Consider the following 20,907-nt stretch of genomic DNA (forward strand, 5'->3'; position numbering starts at 1 on the left):
CGATACCACGTGTTCGCCGAGATGTCGCCCGTAACTCATCACTCAATCGATAAGGGGATCGACGAAGGGAATCTAACTTACCAACGGAAGATAACGATGCTCGAAAGTGACAACAAATATGACTGCACGCACGTGCTAAGAATGAGCTCGAGTCAGCTGGAGTCAGCATCGGTCGACATCGCGAGACGCAGCAACGTTACAACATGAGCGTGGAAGTTAAAGATTTCTCGGACTTGAAGCTGAATTCCTGGCTCCTCGCGCAATGCCAGTCTATGGGTAAATAATCTTCGATAAGAATTCAATAATTTATTACGAAGAAACTTTTTTTTTCAAAGCATGCTCCGATACAGCATTGCACGTTACAAGGCGCACTTGATGGATTATTCGAGACGCACGAATTTTTGCGAAATTGACAGTTTCAGGAAAGTACACGGCTATAATTTGTTTTAGGCTTGAGTAAACCGACTCCAATCCAGCAGAATTGCATCCCTCGAATACTGATGGGCGAGGATTGCATAGGCTGCGCGAAGACTGGCAGCGGCAAAACGATGGCATTCGCCCTGCCTATTTTGCAAAAGTTATGCGAGGATCCGTATGGCATATTTGCTCTTGTGTTGACACCAACGAGGGAACTAGCCTTTCAGGCGAGAAATTCTACTTTCTTCTTAGAACATATATTAATGAAAGGAGAATCGCCTATACCGTCCATGCTTCGAGCTGAAGCCAATATCTGTGCACTTAGCCCCATTTTTCATTTTTTTTAAAAGATTTTAGAAAAATAAGAAATTAGGCAAAATGGGCTGAGTGGGGGCTGAATGGGCATTACATACAATTGGGAATCTATACCTTTCTCTCTCACACAGATGTTGGCTTCACATTCAGCACTCTATTCTTCTTCCAGTAATATATGTTCTAAGACTTTCTTATGTTACTTGTAATGTAAATCTTCTTGTATAGGATATGTCAGGATGTGTGTTAGATTCTTCCATAAGTAATATAGTAATTTTAGAAGATTTAAAATTTCTTATATTACTTGTAATATAAATCATCTTGTATAGGATATGTCAAGATATATACATGTCAGATTGTTCCACAAGTAATGTACATAGTAATTTTAGATTTGAAATAATAGAGAATAATTTTGTACATGTATCATTCTTGCAATTAATTACAATAAATCTTATTAAATTTAATGGGATTATTTTAGATTGCCGATCAATTCGCCGCCATTGGCAAGGCTGTCAATCTGAAGAAATGTGTAATCGTCGGCGGCATGGACATGATGGAGCAAGGATTGGAGTTGTCGAAACGGCCGCATATAGTTGTAGCCACGCCAGGCCGACTGGCGGATCATTTGGACAGCTGCGATACGTTCTCCTTGCAGAGGATCAAATTTCTAGTGCTGGACGAAGCCGACAGGCTGCTCGGTGGCCACTTCGACGAGCAGCTTAAGAAAATATTTGCCGCATTGCCCAAGGAGAAACAAGTATTGTTCTTCAGTGCTACAATGACCGACACGCTTGACAAAGTGAGGCAAATAGCTTCCGAAAAGGTGCATTTCGACAGTACAATCATACATGTATTATATATTGTATCGCGTTACGATCGGCGTGAATAGAATTTTTTAACTCCAGGTTTTTACGTGGCAAGAGAAAGACGACGCTGGTATTGCCACTGTGAGGGAATTGGATCAACGTTACGTGTTGTGTCCTAGGGATGTGCTTGATTCGTATCTGGTAGAGGTGATTAGGACGTTTCGCGCCACGGACAAGAACGGCTCTATCATGATATTCACGGATACCTGCAAGTAAAATAACAATTGTTTCCCGTCATGTAAGATGGTAAAGGAGAAATTGTGCATTTGGATCTAATCACATATCATTATTTAGGCACTGCCAATTATTATCCATGACGTTGAACGACGTTGGATTTGCCAATGTGGCTCTTCACGCGATGATAAGGCAAAAGGAACGTTTGGCGGCGCTAAATAAGTTCAAGTCAAATCACGTACAGATATTAATTGCCACCGACGTCGCGGCGAGAGGTCTGGATATCCCCACGGTACAATTGGTCGTCAATCACGTAGTGCCGAATGTACCGAAGGAGTACATTCATAGAGTCGGTAGAACGGCTCGCGCCGGTAAAAATGGTATGGCGATAAGCTTGATAACGCCACACGATATCAAATTATTGCACGCGATCGAGGACGCCATAGGTACCAAGTTAACGGAATACAAGGTAGACGGTGAGTACATGTTTTACTTTGCGTTTTTGTGCTCCCTTTTTGATAAAAGTGATTCAAAATTTCATCTGGTTATCTCTTAATTGATACTAGATAAAGAAATTGTTACGATCTTGACGCAAATATCGGTGGCAAAACGGGAAGCGGAAATCAAATTGGACGAGACTGACTTTTACGAAAAGAAGATGATCAATAAGCGAAAAAAGTTAATCTTGGAAGAATTGGAAGGGGGCCAATCGCCGGATGAGGCAGATATCGTCAAGGAGAAACAGGAATGTAAGAAGAAAAGAAAAAAAAAGTCTCTGAGACTTAAAACGACCTGATATGTAATAAAATATATGTAATAAAAGACACACCAAATGTACAACACACTTATGCCTCTGTCATGTAACTCGTGATACAATAATAAGTAATACTAATGTTATCTTTTCACCGTACTTGTTTAACTTAAGACTCGTTAAAGAAAAAGATGTGTGAAAATCTCTTTTCTCTCTCTTAAAGAAAAAAGATATGAAAATACGTTGTATATCTTGGACCCAAATATATTAATTTGTATTTAAGTAATAAAAGATAATAATGCACATATTTGTGCTATGTGCATAATTATTTCAAAGGTAAAATGTATAAAAATATGATTAAGATATATATATTAATATATATTTCTAAAACCGTTTTTAAAACCGTATTATTTCAGTGTCATCAAACTTCGCGTCGATTGCAAAAGTTTCATACAAGTTTAAATATACAAAAAAATCATCTATTGTCTATGTATATTATGTGGCAGGTGCTAAATGTTACAAATGTACGAAGTAAATTGTAATTGAAAAGGCAACTGCATATAAAAAATACGTCTACGTGTGTAAAAAAAAACACTGCGGCGCGCTTTCGAGATACTTAGAGACGCGCTCTAATCTTCTCTTCGTTTTGTATTAAGTTCAACTTTTGTAAGAAGGCGTAGAGCTCGGCCACGTATTCCTTGGGATACGTGTAGAAGTGGGCAACGTGCGGCGACTCGTCGAATATCTTCACGTACGTCTGTAACATAAATGCCACGTGTGAATCCTCTTACGCGAGTCCCTTCGTGATAGCCAGCGAACGTGAATACCTTACCTTTATGCCTAAAGATTCCCAGTTGTCGCGCACCGATAAATTGCTGGTTACAGCTCCGACGGGGTCGGTTTTGCTTACAAACAGCAATGCTGGTACGCGTAGCACACTGGCAGAATGAAATATCTGGCTGGATCGAATGTAATATTGTGTCGCTTGCTGATGGAATGTCTTCATATGATATCTGAAAGTAACGTTGATATTAGATTTATTTTTAGATATTTATTTTTTGAGATATTTGGATCTCTCTCTCTCTCTCTCTCTCTCTCTCTCTCTCTCTCTCTCTCTCTCTCTGTCTCTACTTACTCGACATATTTCTGTAGCATGGACTGCAACACCATGTTTTTCGGGAATACCGCGCGAGGGAGACCAATTGCGATCTGACTGACGTCAGCTATACTGTCCCACACCTGTCCAACAATTCTGTCTGTAATGTTACAGTACTGGTCCTTATTGCTTTCTATCAAGTCCAAAGCTTCACCCCACATGTAGCCGCCCACCGAAAATCCGTGTAACAGAATTTGTTGGTAGCTTTCGTTCTGCTTTAAGAAAGTCAGCAGATCTGCTGCCACTAGCTGGAAACAAGTAATTCAAAGATTGTAAATGGACTAAAATTCACTTAAAGCCAGATCTATTCTGTAAACTTAAATTAAAATGACAGTGTCGTTAAGAATTACAGAATAAATCTGTAAAGCAGGATGTTTTGACATGCAATATATATAACGTATATATACTTACTCTAGAGCCCTTCGTAGGCCACATAAGTTGCCAAGGCGTGAGAGATACCACTGCTACGTCGAAGCCTTGTTCCATGTATAAATTAACAAACTTCATAACGTGTCGTCGCTTTGATAACAGCCAGGTAAGAATAACTAACAAAGGACGATTGTTTGTCACACTTATGTTTCGTGCAACATTCTTAGACGAGATGATACGATTATCTTGTGTGAGAAACTCAATATTCTTTGAGACATGATGCGATGATAACAAGCGTGTCAATTGTCCGATACCCTGAGAGAAATATATGATAACAGCGAGTGTACGATTAAACACACAATTGTTTCGAAGCGATTTGCTTCTTATCATTGCAATTGCAAATGGGAAAAATAAATTACCGAATATGGGTTACGTCTTGATAGCTGCGACTGCACGCACAGGCTAATCTGCCTCGCCGAGAAGACATTGCACAAAGGCCTGACCATCATTGTGATAAAGAGTCTTCCGTTTCTCTCGTACACCTATAACACAACGAGATATAATAAATTATTAATTACTTCCTGTGTGGAAAATTCCTTCGTACAGCACAATGAAAATGACGGTTTACGCGGAACGTCGAGATCTCTAAATTCGGAGTTTATATTGTAATCATTAATATTAATATGTACACACACGATCAATATCTTTACCAATCGATTCCCTTTAAAGATTCCACCCGGCAGACAACCCGGACGAGTACCACCACTGTGCGTTTATTGGTTCAGCGGGTTCAGTGGTTCTGCCGACTCTGCATAATCGACGATCCCTTAGGATTGGTTTGTCGATTATATCTCATAATTATCTCATCTCCCACCTTCCACCTTTCCTTTCTCTCTCTCTCTCTTTTTTCTCTCTCTCACTCTTCGTGCCGCTTCAAAAGGATCAAATTCCACTTAGTCGAAATAATTTGCATTCTTTGTCTCGGCAAGCGATTTTCTCTCACTTTCTCTCTCGGTTATTCGAACGGAGCGACGATCAATGCCGCCATTTGTACCTCACGGCCGACACCACGACGTCGACTGATGGTGGATTGCCAAAATTGTAACGCTGCGGTGCCTACGGTACACGCGCACGCCTTTAGCACGTGCACACAACGTGCCACGCACGCGGTAGCGCGTATACTTATGCCTTTATTATACGTGCAAAACGTCTGGATAAAAAAAACCACGAAGGACGAGTAATTATCAATCGTTATCGTAATAACTCGCGTGTAAAGTCCGAGGTTCCTATGTGACGGCGGACTCTCGTCGGGCGGCGATAAAGTGTGTGCAGCGAGTATTTATCGAATTTATCTATTACAATAGGCGACGACAGTTCCGGTGTGTCAACCCCGGTATATCAATCGGAACGAGAGTATACGCGCGTCGTCTGGCGGCGACGGAATCTTCCCGGGCGCGTCCGCTGCAGCGAGACGCGAGGCCGCGATATATACGCAGGCCAGGCATACGCGTTACAATGCGCCGTGCCGTGCGACCGGATCCCCCTATTTTTTTCCCCGGGGGTGCGTGCAGAGCGTGTGCGCGCACTTCCGCGTCTGCGCTCGCGAGCGTCGCGACGAAGTCCGCTCTCGTTATAGGAGACGAATTTTCTACGAAGTGTAATACGAGAAAATCAGGCGGAAGAATCAGAACGCACGCGTGTATAAAAAATATGCATTACAATGCGAAATATACGGTGCAAAAAATGATAGACGGGAACGCGTCTCACGTATATAGATTCCTCTGTGAAGGCTGAATTCTAATAGATCGTCTGAAGTGGACTTCAAAAGTGTCGCGAACAAATGCGGAAGGGAGGGAAAGAGCCACGTGAAGTACGCTGAATGGTGTATTTCGAAAGAAGTTCTACCCTTCTCACCCGCGCGCATTCTTTACACGTTTTTCACACGAATATAAACTCCACTTGTGAAATTTGTACTTTTCGAGAAGATGGAAAAGTAGGTACGCGGAAATCCTTAGTATAAAAATTATGTTATCATTGCCTTGACAGAAGGCAAACAACATGTTCATTAGTCTTATTTAAAAGTATAATTAATAAGATTACTGCTGGTGTACAGTCGTGGACAGATCGGTATTGCAACACTTTTTTTATAGGTTTCTAATATAGGTTTCTTATAGGTTTCTAATATACGATATCTAATATATATTTATAGGTAACTAATATTTTGCAAATGCGAGCCACGATGTACTATCTTTATTCTTTAGTCTAAATTAGACAGTATAACACCAATCGTGCGGTTCGCATTTGCAAAATATTAGTGCGTTTTGAAACCTAGAAAAAAAAAGTGTCGCAATCGATCTGTCCACGACTGTACATATTTAAAATGAATGAAATGTACATTTGATTTAAAAATTGTTTTTCCAATACGTTCTATAATTAGCAAACAATGGAGCGATTTGTATACGAAGACATCAACTCGATGTTAATCATGACTTTTGACTGTGATTTAGCTACAAAGTCATGTTTCGATAACTTCGAAATTATATGATTGTTGAATCGTAATTTCGATATGAGCATAAAATATTAAAATATCAAACGTGATGGCAATAACATTAATATTTCTGAGTAACGATCGTGTAACGTTTTCTCTAGGATGAAAACGTGAAAAGTGAAAATCGACAAGATACTATAAGGTTTAATAGTGTCATTTTCATTTGACACTCTGTACTTTTTGTTATATACTGATAATGTTATTATATGTAAAATATATGTAAAATATATGTAAAAATGTAAAACTGCTTGGAGAAATAAATTCTTAAAGCGTGAAAATTTCAAACGAAAAATTAATCGAGATGCAATACTATATCAGTCTTGCCTAAATCTATTAGAATAATATACGATTCTAATAGATTTAGGCAAGACTGATAGTATTGTATCTCGATTAATTTTTCGTTTTAAGTTTTCACGCTTCAAGAATTTATTGCTATCTATATATATATGTACATATATCAGTATTTCTAATAATAAATATAAAATTGCAAGTTATCACGAGTCATCACATCTGATTTATGGATAAACGTTGTATGCAGTACGAGAACCAGTTCCCGGCCGCGCTCTACCGCAAAATTGCGAAAAAAATAAAACGAAGAAAACGATAAAGAGAGCTCGCTCGAGCGCGATTCAACCGTCGTTGTCCCACGACGAGGTCAACGGTCGAAGGAAGCGAGGAAATATTTATTTGCCACGTCCCGCGCGGCTTACGCATCCCTACGCGTGACATATCCCATTGACTTTGCGCCAATATTTTTTTTTTTTGCACTTGCAAATGAGAAATACGCGTGAAACGACGACGGGACGATGCAGCCTCTCGGCGGTTTTATTCAGCAAATTACTTACGGCGAGGCAAGGTCCGGTCGACGACGCTTCGCAATCCACCAGTCGGCGAGCCAGTCGGACGAGCGGTCGGACGGCTTTTGTCGCATGTCCGAGTTACTTAACACCAGCGAACAACCGTGGTGGCGATCGTCTGCGTTTTGCACTTGCGCCCGCCGCCGCGTGTCCCGTGCATGAGATTTCTTCAAGCGGGACGCCGTTCTCCGCTAAATAGATCCTCAAGGTCCTGAGTCACCGGTGACGCTGTGATTTCCAGGCGCCGCTCGGCGTGCAGCACACGTACGTATGCGTACACGCCGTGTGTACTGTTACGATGCCGCGCCGGGCCGACTGTCGTCGTGGAATTTCAAGATTTCTACGTAATCTGCTCTCGACACGCGTCTCTATAAGACCTCTATAATGCTCTAGTATATATGCTCTAACTAATATTAGAAGTCTTTTGTCTACGTTGCAACCGTGTACGCATAAAAATGAAAAAAGTTTCTCGATTCCCGAAATCGTTAAACACAACAGGATTCCTTCTTAAATATCGATCCTTATCCAGTTTTTATATATTTTCTAACTATTCACGAAGAAATGTCATGTTCGAATAAATTTATAGCGTTTTTATTCCTCCTTAGGAAAAAAAATGCTTTTGATCATACGATTACGTAAAAGTTCTTTCATCGCGTGATCAATAAATGAGAAGGAAGATGAGAATATTCCAGATTATATATCATTTTGCTCGCGACGCGCGTTAATCGACTCACGGAGATTCGGAAACATCACTTAATTTTATATAAAGTACTTTGATTTCAGAAACCGATTCAAATGTATTAATATTTCGTATTAATATATTAATACGAAATTTCGTGGGAATATTCCAGATTAAATATTATTTTGCTCACGATGCGCGTTAATCGACTCACGGAGATTCGGAAACATCATTTAATCTTATATAAGTACCTTGATTTCAGAAACCGTTCAGACGTGTTAATATTTCGTATTAATATTAATACGAAATTTCATTGGTTCAAAGGATAAAATACTTATCATTTCTATTTAAAAAAAAACGCAGAAATTCGGCGACCGAATTCGTTTAAAATTCATTGAGATTGGAAATGTTTATAATTGCAAATTACAATAAATATTATATATTAAAAAAACACGCTTGTGTGTGAAATTAACAAACAAAAATGATTTTTAAAAAGGTCAAGAAACGAGCAAATTAATACAATATAGTTGTAAAAATTAAAAATTCCTTTACTTAAACATATCAATAAAAAACAATAATACGTTTCGACTACGCAGAATCTTCATCAACGAAGAACTTCACATATTAAGTTAAGTAAATAAATAAATAAATAAATAAATAAATATAAATTAAAATAAATTAAAAAATAGCACATAGTCACGTATTATAAAATAACGAGAGACTGTATATTACAATAAACACGCTTATAATCGTGAGGGAAGATTATATTCGCGTCAATTATAAACGTTTTCAATTATTTTATAATACGTGACTATGTGCTATTTTTTAATTTATTTTAATTTGTGTTTATTTATTTGACTTAATGTGTAAAGTTCTCAGTTGAGGGAGACTCCGTATAGTCGAAACATAGTTTTTTATTGATAGGTTTAAGTAAAGAAATTTTTAATTTTTACAATCATATTGTATTAATTTGCTCGTTTCTTGGAATTTTTTGAATCATTTTTTTGATTATTATATATTTGTTTTAATTATATATATATATATATATATATATAATTATTATATATTATCCAGACAATATTTCAGCAATATCATAGTAGCATTCCAGTTAAATACAGAAAGCTTACAACGTTGTTGCGATATTGCTGGAATGTTTCACACTGTGTGGAATATATAATTATTATAATTTTATGTACATAAAATACGCGTTCTTTGCAAATTTATATTATTCATACGCAACAGAGATGGAAGAATACCGCGTCCCAGATAGCATCTTACGTGCAGTTAACTGTACATCGGTGCGTAAAGGACCGTGTTAAATAACTTTAATAAACTCCCGACAGGGCTCAATTGATACGCTCGCGTGCAAAGAAGCGCTTCTACATCAAGACTACCAGCTGTTGCATTAAAGTGGCCGGCACGAATGGCATCGATGCGTAGTCAAACGTCAAATAAATACGGCGGTCACGGAAAAAAAAAAATGAAACAACTTCGTCTATTATTTACGCGCGTCCCCTCCGTATTTGGGGAAAAATCGAAACTAATTACAACATTAGCAAAATAATGGTAAAATAATATATAATAAATATAATGGCTGATACCATTACCGATTTTATTTCAGAGGCATTACTGAGATATAATATTGCTTTTGTCAAGCTTTCATTAATATATTAATACGAAACATTCTGCTGTGTGCTAAAAAAAGCTTTTTAAAAAATTATTCTACCTTTAAAATAATAAATGTGGAAAAAATGATAATGGTATCTGTAGCAATAACGAATTCGATCATTTGCACTAATTTGATTTGATTATACTAAAGGCTGCTATATAATGTTAAAAACATAATATAAACATCTCGACCGTTAAAATACTTAATACGTCAATATTATATTTTTAGCTAAATTTATAGTATTTTGATTAAATAAGGTGCTTAAATTATGCTTTTTCACTTAGATATCTCCATGTATAGCAGTTTTTACAGCACTGGAACGGAGTAGGTGCACGTCTGTCAAAACTGCAATAATACAATACGGACTACGCCCGGCTTCAACTTTCTATATGCTGTTCTGAGGCAGTTCAAAGGATTCAGCACATCGATCGGTTTCGCGCCAAATTAAGAAACTACATAAATTTATACATTAAAAAAAAAAGGAATATACACATATATATATTTCTTCCCTGTTTAATAATTCCAATAAACTCTTTGATTGCACGAAATTGATCGATTTCTAATTTTCTGTTGAAATAATTATTTACGATCTATTAAATCAAATTTAATATGACATAATCGATCGTAGCGAATCAACTTCACGAGTACGGCAAATAGAAATGACTGATTTGGGACACACACACACACACACGCACACACACATACGCACACGCACGCACACACACACAGAGAGAGACCCCGACATTTGTGGTAGCCACGTGAAGGATTTTATTACAGGTTTCGTATGCTATTTAAATATTAAACGATACCTATGTAAATACGTGTAAATTACGCTTGGACACAACATCGACATAAATTTGTTGGAACATCGTTACGTTAGTGACAAAATACCGAGTAGCGTAAGTAGCGTGTAAAGGTAGTATCGGTAGTAATCGGTATATGTATAATGACTATTCTAAAGTTTTTCCCCCCTCCCCCCCCCCTTACGAAAGAAGTGCTAGAAACACATTTGGTCTAAACGAAGGCTCTTGACTCGGATCTTTGTCTTACATTCCTACGCTACGTGTACCTGCTCTGCAACCTAGACAGAATACCGATCACTCTGCGCAAAACAGCAGGAGAGTCGTCGTCTCTATGTATACGAGAGTATAGCTTTAAATGACATGATCTTTTCTTTCTTTTACCGCAAAAACCCGTCACGGGAACGTCAGATTGCGCAGTAACTTATTTACAATCCACAGAGACGCTAATCCATCGAGATGTTAATCATATTGCACACTTGCTTATTGATTTAAGACTGTAAAAAAACGTATTTCGTACACTCGTGATTCTCCTTATGCAAATACAAACGATGTTAAATCAAGATCGAGATAATCACGCGGAAGTTGATCTTACACGTGTCGTGTCACGCCTGATCTTGTGTTGCGCGCGCGATGTAAAGTAGCGACGATAATAATTATAGTCTCTCTCTCTCACACCTCCCCGTCTCGTTACAGCCAATCTGATGTACTACCCGCAACTTAGCAGTGACTTCTCTTTGCAAGCCATTAATAATAAATTACTTAATTATACGTCATATAAAACACACATATGTATGCCTGTGTATAAATAGTTTCTCTACGCAGTTTCTTCCAGTAGGACATAAGGTATATGTAATTTAATCGTCACGGAACAGAACCGAAAGAGCCGTAAAACAAGAACCGTTTCGTCGAAATACGAAAATTCGTGTTCTTCATTCGGGGATGGATATGCAAGATCGAAATGCAAGAACATTAACGTTGTGCGTATGACACATTAGTAATTTGTATAAGATACGGTATAATGATTTCCCAATGATCCGCGTGAACACAAATTAGACGAGTTTTTCTTGCATATAAATATGTATATGTATATAATATATGTATCTCGCGTTTTATTCCCTATCTTTCCTCCGATTTCTAAATATCGCGCTACAATAGACTGCCGAATTTTGTTACAGCATGCGCAGTGTGGCCCCTCGCGTAAAGAGTGTGTAAGAGATATCTTTTTTTTTTCCTGACTATATCATAATTCTAGATTCGATTAAATTCGATCCTATGGTCGATCGGTCGTTCACTTTTTTTTTGTTTTTCACGCCAAAGTGACTGACATAAAAAAATATATCCAGCCACCTTTGTCTCCATCCGGATGAATAGCTATAAAATTACATATCTCTCCGTACGCGCATATAGAACGTTCAGAATCTCTAAGTCACACTTTCCTCGTACCGGTAATGTGTACCCTCGTTAACATAATCAATAAGTTTCGTAATTCTTATCGATTACTCTAATTCTTCTAAATTCTATTCTCTATAATTTGATGGCCACAGAAAATTATTCACTCGCACATTTACGGCAACGCTCTTTCCTCGATCCGCGCGGACAGAGGTGGATCGCTTACTTGTTACCTCTTTTGCAATCGTTGCGCAATAAACATAAATGGTTTTCTGATATTTGTTTGCTTTGCATTTCAACGAGGACAACAAAATTCTTCACACTATAGGATTTCGCAGATGCCACGATTACATGCGCAACGTCTTAAGCACACGTTGGTCAGAGTTAGAAGCATAATACAAAACTAAGAATGTTCTAATAATACGCGGTTGAGTGTTACTTTAATATAAAGTTAATGATAAAAATTTTGATTAGAAATTCCGAAAGAGAAAGTAACTTATGAACAATACTTTCTCTTTTGCTCTCCAAGTGAATTGCCTCTTTCGTCTTTATAATATATTGTGCAATATTCTCTACGTCTCTGTATTATAATATTGTAATATTGTTCGTTGTGTACATTGGACTGCCTAGTCGGACAATGGGACATCTGCAAACTCCTATAATATCAAGTTACAATAAAATTACATGCAAGTGCGCCATTAAATGTTCATAATTAATATTAAATACATGTCCTCGGGATATATACGTATACGCGTATACATATGCGATATCGAAATTATATTGTGTACGACATGTGTAGATTCCTTGTTTACACATGTACAATACACGTGTTTAAATTCAATAAATGTAGATTACTTATGCATAAACGTTAATGAATTGAGCATTATGAATATACATTATATAATATATACAAGTATACCTCTCTACGTATTTATACACGCGTAATGTATGTACAATTTGATGTATATAATTATTGAATAACATATCGAAATAAGGTACATCGACATAAGGTTTTGCGACTTAATTCATAAACTCTAAAAGTAGTATAATTAATACAATAATAATCGTAATCAATAAAACATCTTTTAACGGCGTATGTATAAAGATTTATAAAAACCGATTGCGCAAACTTGTATAATTAATAAGAATAATAATAATAATAGAAAATATAAAGAACGTAACAAAATTTACATCTACATACTGATCATCACTAATCAGATAATGGAAGCACTTTAATTTATTGGATATTTTCGTATTCGTCATCCCGAATTAACTAACTTGTCATTACGCCATGGATGCCTGCGTGACTTTATAAATTAGAAAACAAGTTATAAATCGAGTTATAAAATGGTGTATACAAAGTATATATAATAATACATCAACATTGCGCGTATCAAGGCCATTTTCTAAATATCTTAGCTAAATTGCCTATATAACGATCCGAAATTGTTCGTTAAAATAGAACATCTCCCTTTGTACGGCGGGGGGTATATAATCGGATATATCCGCTAAGAAAGAACATTTACTTATAATCTCGACTAACAATTCCAAAACATAGTCCAGTCTTAAATAATGTCAATAATTAAATTACTGGTTGTGCCTCTCCTATAGTATATATTTTTTGATATATATAAGCATAATAAGATATCGGCGGCAAATAAGTCGATTTACAATGGCAGATTAGGGAAGAGAAAATTATATAAAACCCAGTAGTAACCGACAATAAATATGGATCAAATGTATAATTCTAAATATCTCAGGTTCAAGCCTATAAAACGTCCGTGCGATAATGCACTTAAATCCCTCGTTGAAGTAAAAAATGATGGAATTTCAACTTTCAGTTAGCTGAAATGATGGAATTTCAACTTTCTATCAACTGCATTACAAGTACGATCCTATCGAGACAATCGGAAGAACAACTCCAACGTTCGACACGTTGAAACAATTTAAGCGTATCATCGCATAGACATATAGTCTCGTATCAGTCTACGTTTGCGTTTGCCCTCTCCCTGCCTCCCTCCCTCCCCCCGAGATATTTAAATTTTTCTAAAAAGAACCCTCTTCTCCGTATGCAATTTCGTTCGTTTTTTGTTTGTTTGTTCCATAATTTCACTTTTAATTGTCATGTGTGAACGGCTTCACGCGCGTATAAGCATGATTATTACACAACCCATATATTAATCTCTTTTACACGTTTTCGCGCGCGTATCGAAAGAAGACAGCAAGTTCCGAAAATCAGCGGCTTGAAAACCGCGGGAAACCGATATTCTTTCCCTTACGATTCGCAAATGGCAGTAAACGTCGCGCGAAAAAAAAAAAATGAATTCGTTATTCTCGTTACAGTTACGCACGCCTACATAACCGATGGCAGTATAAGTTCCGAGTAGTTTCCGCGTCGTCGTGTTCGTCACTACCCTTCGTCACACCTCTCCACACCCACTTCCCGCGGTATACGTATTTACATGCAAAATTACGGCGTAATTATTTCGCGCTAAAATTCCCTATTGCACCCACCGCACGATTCACGCATTCATTAGCTCGACGCGTCGTCGGTCACTTACACTTACGCGTGTTTATTACAAAACGCGTTAATTAATTAATGGCCCATTAAGTTCACGCATCTGTACGTTATATTGCACAGCTCGAAATAATACGGCATGCATGCGTGACGTGTGTATACGCGCCGTGCATCGCACCGGAATCGCTTTTCGCAGTCGATGATATCTCAGAGAGTATATCTCAAACGGCAACGAGCACGCGTGTGTAGCACGATACGCGTGTGACGCTCTCTATCCCGGGGGATGGAATCCCCCGGATCTCTGAATATATGTTGTGTAAAATACTTACACAAGAAAGGCCAAGTTATATACAAGTTTCTAACACTAGGCGACCTTGCGTCGGGTCTCAGAAAGCTTCCACAAAACTCGCCGGGAACAGCCCGGTGCGGCCGGTACGCTGCTGCATGCCCTTGTACCATCCGTCGTCGCGCTTCTTCTGCACGTATATTATGTCCCCCACGCGGAGCTCCAGCTCGAACTCGCTATTAGGTGGATACGGTACGATACAACGGAATCTGTAGCCCGTGCTGAAATTTAAACACAGTTATCATCGAAACGCGACCGGGGGGAACGTTGTAATCTTTGTGACTAACGGGCGAAAGTTGACGACAGTTAAACACGGGGGTTTGAGGGAGGGAGCGAAATTATTACCCACCGGTCGCGCGACGATTGCTGCTTCATTTGCTTTCCCATTCCAGCGTCCAGCGAATTACTCTTGCGATGATGGTTTCCGGTCGAGCATACCATTGCGCCAGATTCGTTGGATCTAAATGCGAAAAAAAAAAGAGTCAATGTATGACAAGGTTGTCGCTGCAATACAGAGAAATTGCGGTGACAATTTGTTATATGAATACGAAATATATACGAAATGCTAACGTTATATATACCAAACGGTTCAGCATCACACAAGCGTAAATAAATGGAAAATATTTAAATCGTGGCATTTTGCACAGAGAATTATTAACGGGCTGTGTAACAAACATTTAATAAATATCTATCAGTTATATCACATTCGGGATTTTCTGAACATGCAAAGTATCTGCAATCAATGTTTCTCTAAACTAAATTGCAATATGAAATAAAATTTACCTTGTGCGAGAGAGCGTGCTATAATTCTGTGATATATAAAAAAATATCTATATACGTTAGTTACGTAGGCAACGTAAAATGTATGTGGCCTAGATTTTTCTAAGCTTACCTTAAAATGAAAAATGCAGTTCTACCTCGCAATAAATTGCAAATATTAATGTAAAAAAAAAAAGGAAATAAGTATGACAGAATTATATAATTCTCAAATGCGTATACTGACTTACACATGGAGTGTGTCTTCGCCGTAAAAATTAAGAAATGACTGCTTAAAAAAAAGAAGATATTAATTTTATATTAGGACAGTTTATCACCGAATAATTTGCCATCCTGTATCTTCATTCAAGCAAACAAATATTACAATTGTGTTACTTGTAAAATATAAATGATGTCGCAACTTTTTTAACGTTATTGCAAAAAAAAATTGTTCCTTTTATATTTAATGCATAATTATAATTTGTCTGCTGGCAAAATGTACGCGAGGAAAGAGTTTCGCGAATTTAGAGAGGCCGGTTCATATTTATAATTACACAAACGACTAACCTCTGAGTCACTGACACTGGTAAGGAGGGTCTCTCCTTGTATTTCAGTCTCTGTGAGGACGTGACGTGCCCCTGCACAGAGCCCGGGCATAAGCGGTGTGGGCTGTTTGAAGCATTTAATTCCTGTGTGGATACCACCTGTAGCAACTGACTTGGGCAAGATCCCGATCTGCGATTGTCAATTCGACCCGCCCCACCCACCCCGTCCCAATACACAATATATTAGAGAAACATTTCAAGGCGTGCAATTTGTGTCATGCCGCACAAAGCATGATGAACATTTACGTTATCCGTGATGCGGCTGTTTTAGCCGCTTGTCTATCTACTCTGCACGTGTGCGTAACGGCGATGCAACGATCATGCAACGATCTTAGCAACAAAAAAAAAACGAAAAACGTAGCGCTTTTAAACACACTTAAACTAACATTTTACGACGAACATTCATACGCGCGCACATATCTGAGAACACGATCTTCGTATAAATGTACACAATAAATGCATGTATGTGCATACGGAAATTAGCTGGGTATTTAGATGGGACATGTGTCAAACAAGATGTCAATTATCAAAACGTGCAAATAAAAGATCAATGCTATTCTCGACTTTTGGGATTATAATACACACACATACGTGTCCACGTAAGTTCGCGATAATCCGAGCCGACTGCACTACTCACCGAACGTGTATCGGATTAACGGAATTGCCGTCGTCGAATACAGGATTGTCCATCGAGTACGTGGTAGGTGGAGGCGATTTAGACTTTTTGATATTGGTCAGGCGCCGCATCAAGGAGACGCATTTGTCCTTCTTTTCTTTCGGCTGTAATTTATAAGTGGGTATATATATATGAGCTACGTTATTATATTATCGAACGGTAACAACGTGTAACAACTTATCGCGGGATTGATACCTTTTCCGTGGTTCTGGACGCTGCCGCGGCTGCATTCGCCCGCTCGATACCGCTCGCTACGATCGCACGTATCAGAGTGTTATTCGGGCTCCTGTTCATGTCGCCCGTGGAAGAGGAAGGCGCGGGAATGGTGACACTGCTGCAGCCATTGTTGGCGCTGTTGATACCCGCTGCCGGTTGCAGCGACGACGACACGACGATTTGTTTGCCGGGGGAAGCTGGAAAGGGAACACCAGGCGCAATTGTAGTGAATCTCAGTGAAAAAGCGTAATCGTTTGCGCGTGATTCGCTTCAGGTATACGTACGAATATTCGCCGTCATCACCGCGCTGTGACTGCGCCCGAGCGGAGTGGCATTCTGGTCGTTGTGTCGGGGCGGACTGGTTTCCTGATTCGATCCCTGATTCGACTGAGCGGCGCCGTGCCAGGACGCGGACACGGTCGTCGTGGATGGGCTGATGGCGCGCGGCGGCAATTCAGGCGGCGGCAGTGTGCGAGGATTGTACGGCTGCGGCGCGGGACCCTTGCTCTTCGTGTACGTCACTGCCAAACGTGACTCGGCGTTCGACGGGGCGTTCGACAGGGGCGAGCCCTGATGTTGACTCGGCGAGTTTGGAGTACCGCGGCACAGACCGCGTTGACATCTGCTGCAAAGTACAGTCGGAGACGCGTAAGACACGCGGGGGAAGGGGGCGTTGACAACCGAACAAAAGTGGACGGAGACAGGAGGAGGTGAACGCTTACTTGGCGGGTGCGACGTAATTTCCAGGAAAAACTCCGCACTTCTGGGTGCGATTGGACGTTCCTTTGAACCATCCGTCCTGGCAGCGTTCCGTCACCATGTAAATCCCGCCCTTCCGTAACTCGAGCTCGTCCGCCTTCTGGGGCTTGTACGGGTACAACGCCACGTACGCCGCTGGCAGATGCGTCGCACCGGACGCGCCGGTGGTCTGGCCGGCGGGGGTGCTTTGTGACGCCTGGGCGAGGACGAGGTCGCTACTGCCACTTCGTCTGTGACGAAGATTATGATCCGCGCAACTACCGCTCGTCTAGAACAGAGGGAGATTGATTTAAGTTCGGCGTAAGAAATGTCGCGGTCGCGAAAGCAACAGAGAGAGAATTACGCATTGATCGCGCACGATAGCTTATCCGCACAGAAAGCATTGATCAGAGAAAAAAAAAGTGATTTCCTTACTTGTAAGGAGGAAAATGACTCATTGCCTCCGCTATTATTGGCGTTATTAGGGGCACTGTCTACCGGAGGACTAAGTATTTCAGCGCTATGTCTATGATGGGGATGTGCATGATGACCTGTATTGACGGCAGTGAAACTATGACGTTTAACGCTATGCCTGTTGCCGACCGCGGGCGGCGACGTCGCGGGGCTACCGGGGCTGCTCGGGGCAGTACTGGAACTGCTGGACGTGGTCGAACTGTTGGGGGTGTTCGGAGTGGTGGTCGTGGAGCTGCCGCCAGACGACACGTTTGAGACGGAATCGGACACCTGTAACGTGGCGTTCTACGCAAATACAATATCAAGATATATCTTGTTGCATTTATAAATAAAGACGCTCCGATTAGAAATAAATATGTACCTGTACACATTGCGGTCGGGACTGACTTGTTGTTTGCACATTACGCGAATGATCGGTCGGTATCAACGGCGTGGTTTCCTCGTTCGTCGGAGTTGGCGGGGCTACCCTCGACGGTCCCGGCTGTACACTGATTAAGAAACTTTAATTAATGTATATTCATTAAAAAAAAAAACACAGCATATTTGATCGACCGTTCTACTTACTTGGTCGAGAGTTTCATCAAAGCTCTGGCAACGCTGTTCAGCTCGACGAAAGCCAGCGGAAAGATACCAATTCTGTCCAAGAGTTTACCTTCTGCCCAATTCTCGTCCACTCTTCTGATAACGCTGATAACCTCCCCCTGCGAATACGTTCGTTTCGCATAAATACAACAGCGATACATTAATACGACGAGTAATTAGAAAAAAGTGACATGTGAAGCTACCTTGTTAAAAGTTAAACAACCATCCTCGTCGTCATTCATCATCCTAAAATCGTATAGCGCTTTACATTGAGGTACATGCGGTGTCAAAGGCGTCATCACCTGGAAATTGCGATAGAGAAAATTGCGATTAGATTTAAATTCACGGCACACGAGACGGTGGAACATTCGACGTTTCAAGACGCTCGCGTTATACCTGAATGTAAGACAGAGGAAAGACACCGTGATTATTGCCACATTCCCCGAAATACCAATTGTTGTCAATCTTCTTCCGGAGGATGACTATGTCGCCCTTCTTAAAACTCAAATCGCTGCAAGAACAAACAGCAACGTTGTTCACACGGTAAAACAAGAAAATGCAACGATAAATCGTAAATGTACGTACACGAATGCGTGCGATACATACCCTGGCACCTTGGAGACGTAATCGTAGATCGCCCTGCCGTACGCCTGATTGTGTAGGTGCACCTGCTTGGCGGCGGCGTTGGAATGCCGCACCGCCGGCTCGGAGGCGATCGCGGGCGCGAGGCTGCCGGTGACGATGGGCGCCGGGGCGACCTGGTGGCCGCCGAACAGCCGTTGCGGCGCGGCGGTGCCGCCGGTGGATCGCGACGACGGCAGCGCGGCGGCGGACTTGGCCTGATGATTCTTCGGCACGGCGTTGCGCATCCCCTCGAGGATGCGCATCAGCAGCACGTTCGGCGGCAGGTCGTCCACCTTGGCGTCCACGAGGACGCGGCACTCCGGGCAGCGTAGCTCGCGGTGGGTGCTGACGATCTCCTCCAGGCACTTCTTGCAGAACGTGTGCTGGCACGGCAGCACCTTGCTGGACGTGTCGAGCCGCTCCAGGCATACCGAGCACTCCAACAAGTCGTTGAGCATGCACTCGTCCATCGCGGAGCGGCGGTTCTCGGTCCTCGCGCTCGGCTCGCGTGCACGCCGCCCGATCGGTCCCACTCTCTCGGTCCCGTATATCTACTCCGGATTCCTCCTCGTCGTCGTCGTCGTCGTCGTCGTCGCTGCGCTTGCACTCGCTCTATCGAAACGTACTCCCACCCTCATCTAACCCTCCCAAATTGTTCCCTCTCACTCTCGCTCTCGTTCCTTCCTTCCCGCCGCTCCCCGCCTTTTCAGTCAAGCTGTCTCTCTCTCGGACACCCGCGATCCGCCGTAGCGGAGAGTGAAACGGACGATATGTCGGGTATCTCGGGCCGCAGTTCCGGTAACCGTACGTACGTTACACCGTCGAGCGCAGGAATTCAATTCGCTTTTACTCGCTCGTTCTCCCTTCTCCTCCGCCGCCTCCTCTTCCTCCTCCTCCTCCACCAATAACTCTCTCTCTCTCTCTCTCTCTCTTCCTCTATCCTGCTCTATCCGCCCTTCGTGCTCGCTCGAGGGAAGGTGCGCTGCGCCGCCCCGTGTCCCCCCCGGAATACGCACGCTCGCCTATTCGCTCGGTCAATCGACGGCTTGATTAACGATGTCTCGGCTGTCGCGGGCGGCACGGCCTCGGCGCGCATCGCGGCCACGGCATCGATCAATCGCGCGGCGTCGTCGATTCCGCACGCGGCGGGTTACTACGCGGTGCACCCGCGGTGCCGCGTCATCGCCGTCCGCATATCCGCCGTGTCCGCGCCGACGAGACGAGGTCCAAACGGCGACGACGGTTACCGCGCGACGTTTATTACTCCGATCGTTGACTCCGGACTCCGCCGTTCGCGGCGGCGTTTCCGCTTCTCTCTCTTTCCCTCGCTCTTCCTCGCTCTCCCTCACTCCCTCACCGCGCGTTTTTAAAAAGTCATTCGC

The 20,907-nt window shown here is 41.4% G+C and overlaps 3 protein-coding genes across 5 annotated transcripts; 1 reads left to right on the forward strand and 2 right to left on the reverse strand.

The window, feature by feature from the left end:
- The first annotated feature begins 119 nt into the window (after positions 1–119).
- On the forward strand, positions 120–2,663 carry LOC105451534 (probable ATP-dependent RNA helicase DDX49). Its single transcript, XM_011692040.1, has 6 exons — positions 120–276; positions 451–644; positions 1,208–1,552; positions 1,635–1,807; positions 1,890–2,245; positions 2,336–2,663. The coding sequence occupies exons 1-6, from the start codon at positions 204–206 to the stop codon at positions 2,563–2,565; spliced, it is 1,371 nt and encodes a 456-aa protein (XP_011690342.1). The 5' UTR covers positions 120–203; the 3' UTR covers positions 2,566–2,663.
- Positions 2,566–7,635, reverse strand: LOC105451532. Of its 3 annotated transcripts, none has more exons than XM_011692039.1 (6): positions 7,439–7,635; positions 4,465–4,587; positions 4,088–4,360; positions 3,656–3,924; positions 3,353–3,533; positions 2,566–3,277 (listed from the first exon to the last, which is right to left on the reverse strand). In XM_011692039.1, the coding sequence occupies exons 2-6, from the start codon at positions 4,552–4,554 to the stop codon at positions 3,137–3,139; spliced, it is 954 nt and encodes a 317-aa protein (XP_011690341.1). In that variant the 5' UTR covers positions 4,555–4,587; positions 7,439–7,635; the 3' UTR covers positions 2,566–3,136. The 3 variants fall into 3 exon arrangements, with proteins under 3 accessions (XP_011690341.1, XP_011690340.1, XP_011690339.1); XM_011692038.1 differs by lacking the exon at positions 7,439–7,635 and adding an exon at positions 4,756–5,536; XM_011692037.1 differs by lacking the exon at positions 7,439–7,635 and adding an exon at positions 4,739–5,536.
- Positions 7,636–10,295: 2,660 nt separating this feature from the next.
- On the reverse strand, positions 10,296–19,995 carry LOC105451535 (SH3 domain-containing RING finger protein 3). The gene is made up of 13 exons (XM_011692041.1): positions 19,508–19,995; positions 19,298–19,412; positions 19,105–19,203; positions 18,884–19,020; positions 18,681–18,807; positions 18,281–18,604; positions 17,830–18,134; positions 17,392–17,729; positions 17,087–17,304; positions 16,853–16,995; positions 16,178–16,345; positions 15,204–15,314; positions 10,296–15,075 (listed from the first exon to the last, which is right to left on the reverse strand). The coding sequence occupies exons 1-13, from the start codon at positions 19,993–19,995 to the stop codon at positions 14,895–14,897; spliced, it is 2,754 nt and encodes a 917-aa protein (XP_011690343.1). The 3' UTR covers positions 10,296–14,894.
- Positions 19,996–20,907: the final 912 nt, after the last annotated feature.

Source organism: Wasmannia auropunctata, unplaced genomic scaffold, assembly GCF_000956235.1.
Source record: "Wasmannia auropunctata unplaced genomic scaffold, wasmannia.A_1.0 LD336050.1, whole genome shotgun sequence".
NCBI lineage: Eukaryota > Metazoa > Arthropoda > Insecta > Hymenoptera > Formicidae > Wasmannia > Wasmannia auropunctata.

What these genes read in the sequence shown, in the direction of transcription:
- LOC105451534 (XM_011692040.1), top strand. Translation starts at nt 204, where the DNA reads ATGAGCGTGGAAGTTAAAGATTTCTCGGACTTGAAGCTGAATTCCTGG. An exon ending in CGCGCAATGCCAGTCTATGG is followed by an intron (nt 277 to 450) that starts GTAAATAATCTT and finishes AATTTGTTTTAG; the next exon opens with GCTTGAGTAAACCGACTCCA. An exon ending in ATATTCACGGATACCTGCAA is followed by an intron (nt 1,808 to 1,889) that starts GTAAAATAACAA and finishes ATCATTATTTAG; the next exon opens with GCACTGCCAATTATTATCCA.
- LOC105451532 (XM_011692039.1), bottom strand. Translation starts at nt 4,554, where the DNA reads ATGATGGTCAGGCCTTTGTGCAATGTCTTCTCGGCGAGGCAGATTAGC. An exon ending in GGCCTACGAAGGGCTCTAGA is followed by an intron (nt 3,925 to 4,087) that starts GTAAGTATATAT and finishes ACTTGTTTCCAG; the next exon opens with CTAGTGGCAGCAGATCTGCT. An exon ending in GGGAATCTTTAGGCATAAAG is followed by an intron (nt 3,278 to 3,352) that starts GTAAGGTATTCA and finishes TTTATGTTACAG; the next exon opens with ACGTACGTGAAGATATTCGA.
- LOC105451535 (XM_011692041.1), bottom strand. Translation starts at nt 19,995, where the DNA reads ATGGACGAGTGCATGCTCAACGACTTGTTGGAGTGCTCGGTATGCCTG. An exon ending in AGTCATTTTCCTCCTTACAA is followed by an intron (nt 18,135 to 18,280) that starts GTAAGGAAATCA and finishes CCTCTGTTCTAG; the next exon opens with ACGAGCGGTAGTTGCGCGGA. An exon ending in GGTGATGACGGCGAATATTC is followed by an intron (nt 17,305 to 17,391) that starts GTACGTATACCT and finishes TTCCCTTTCCAG; the next exon opens with CTTCCCCCGGCAAACAAATC.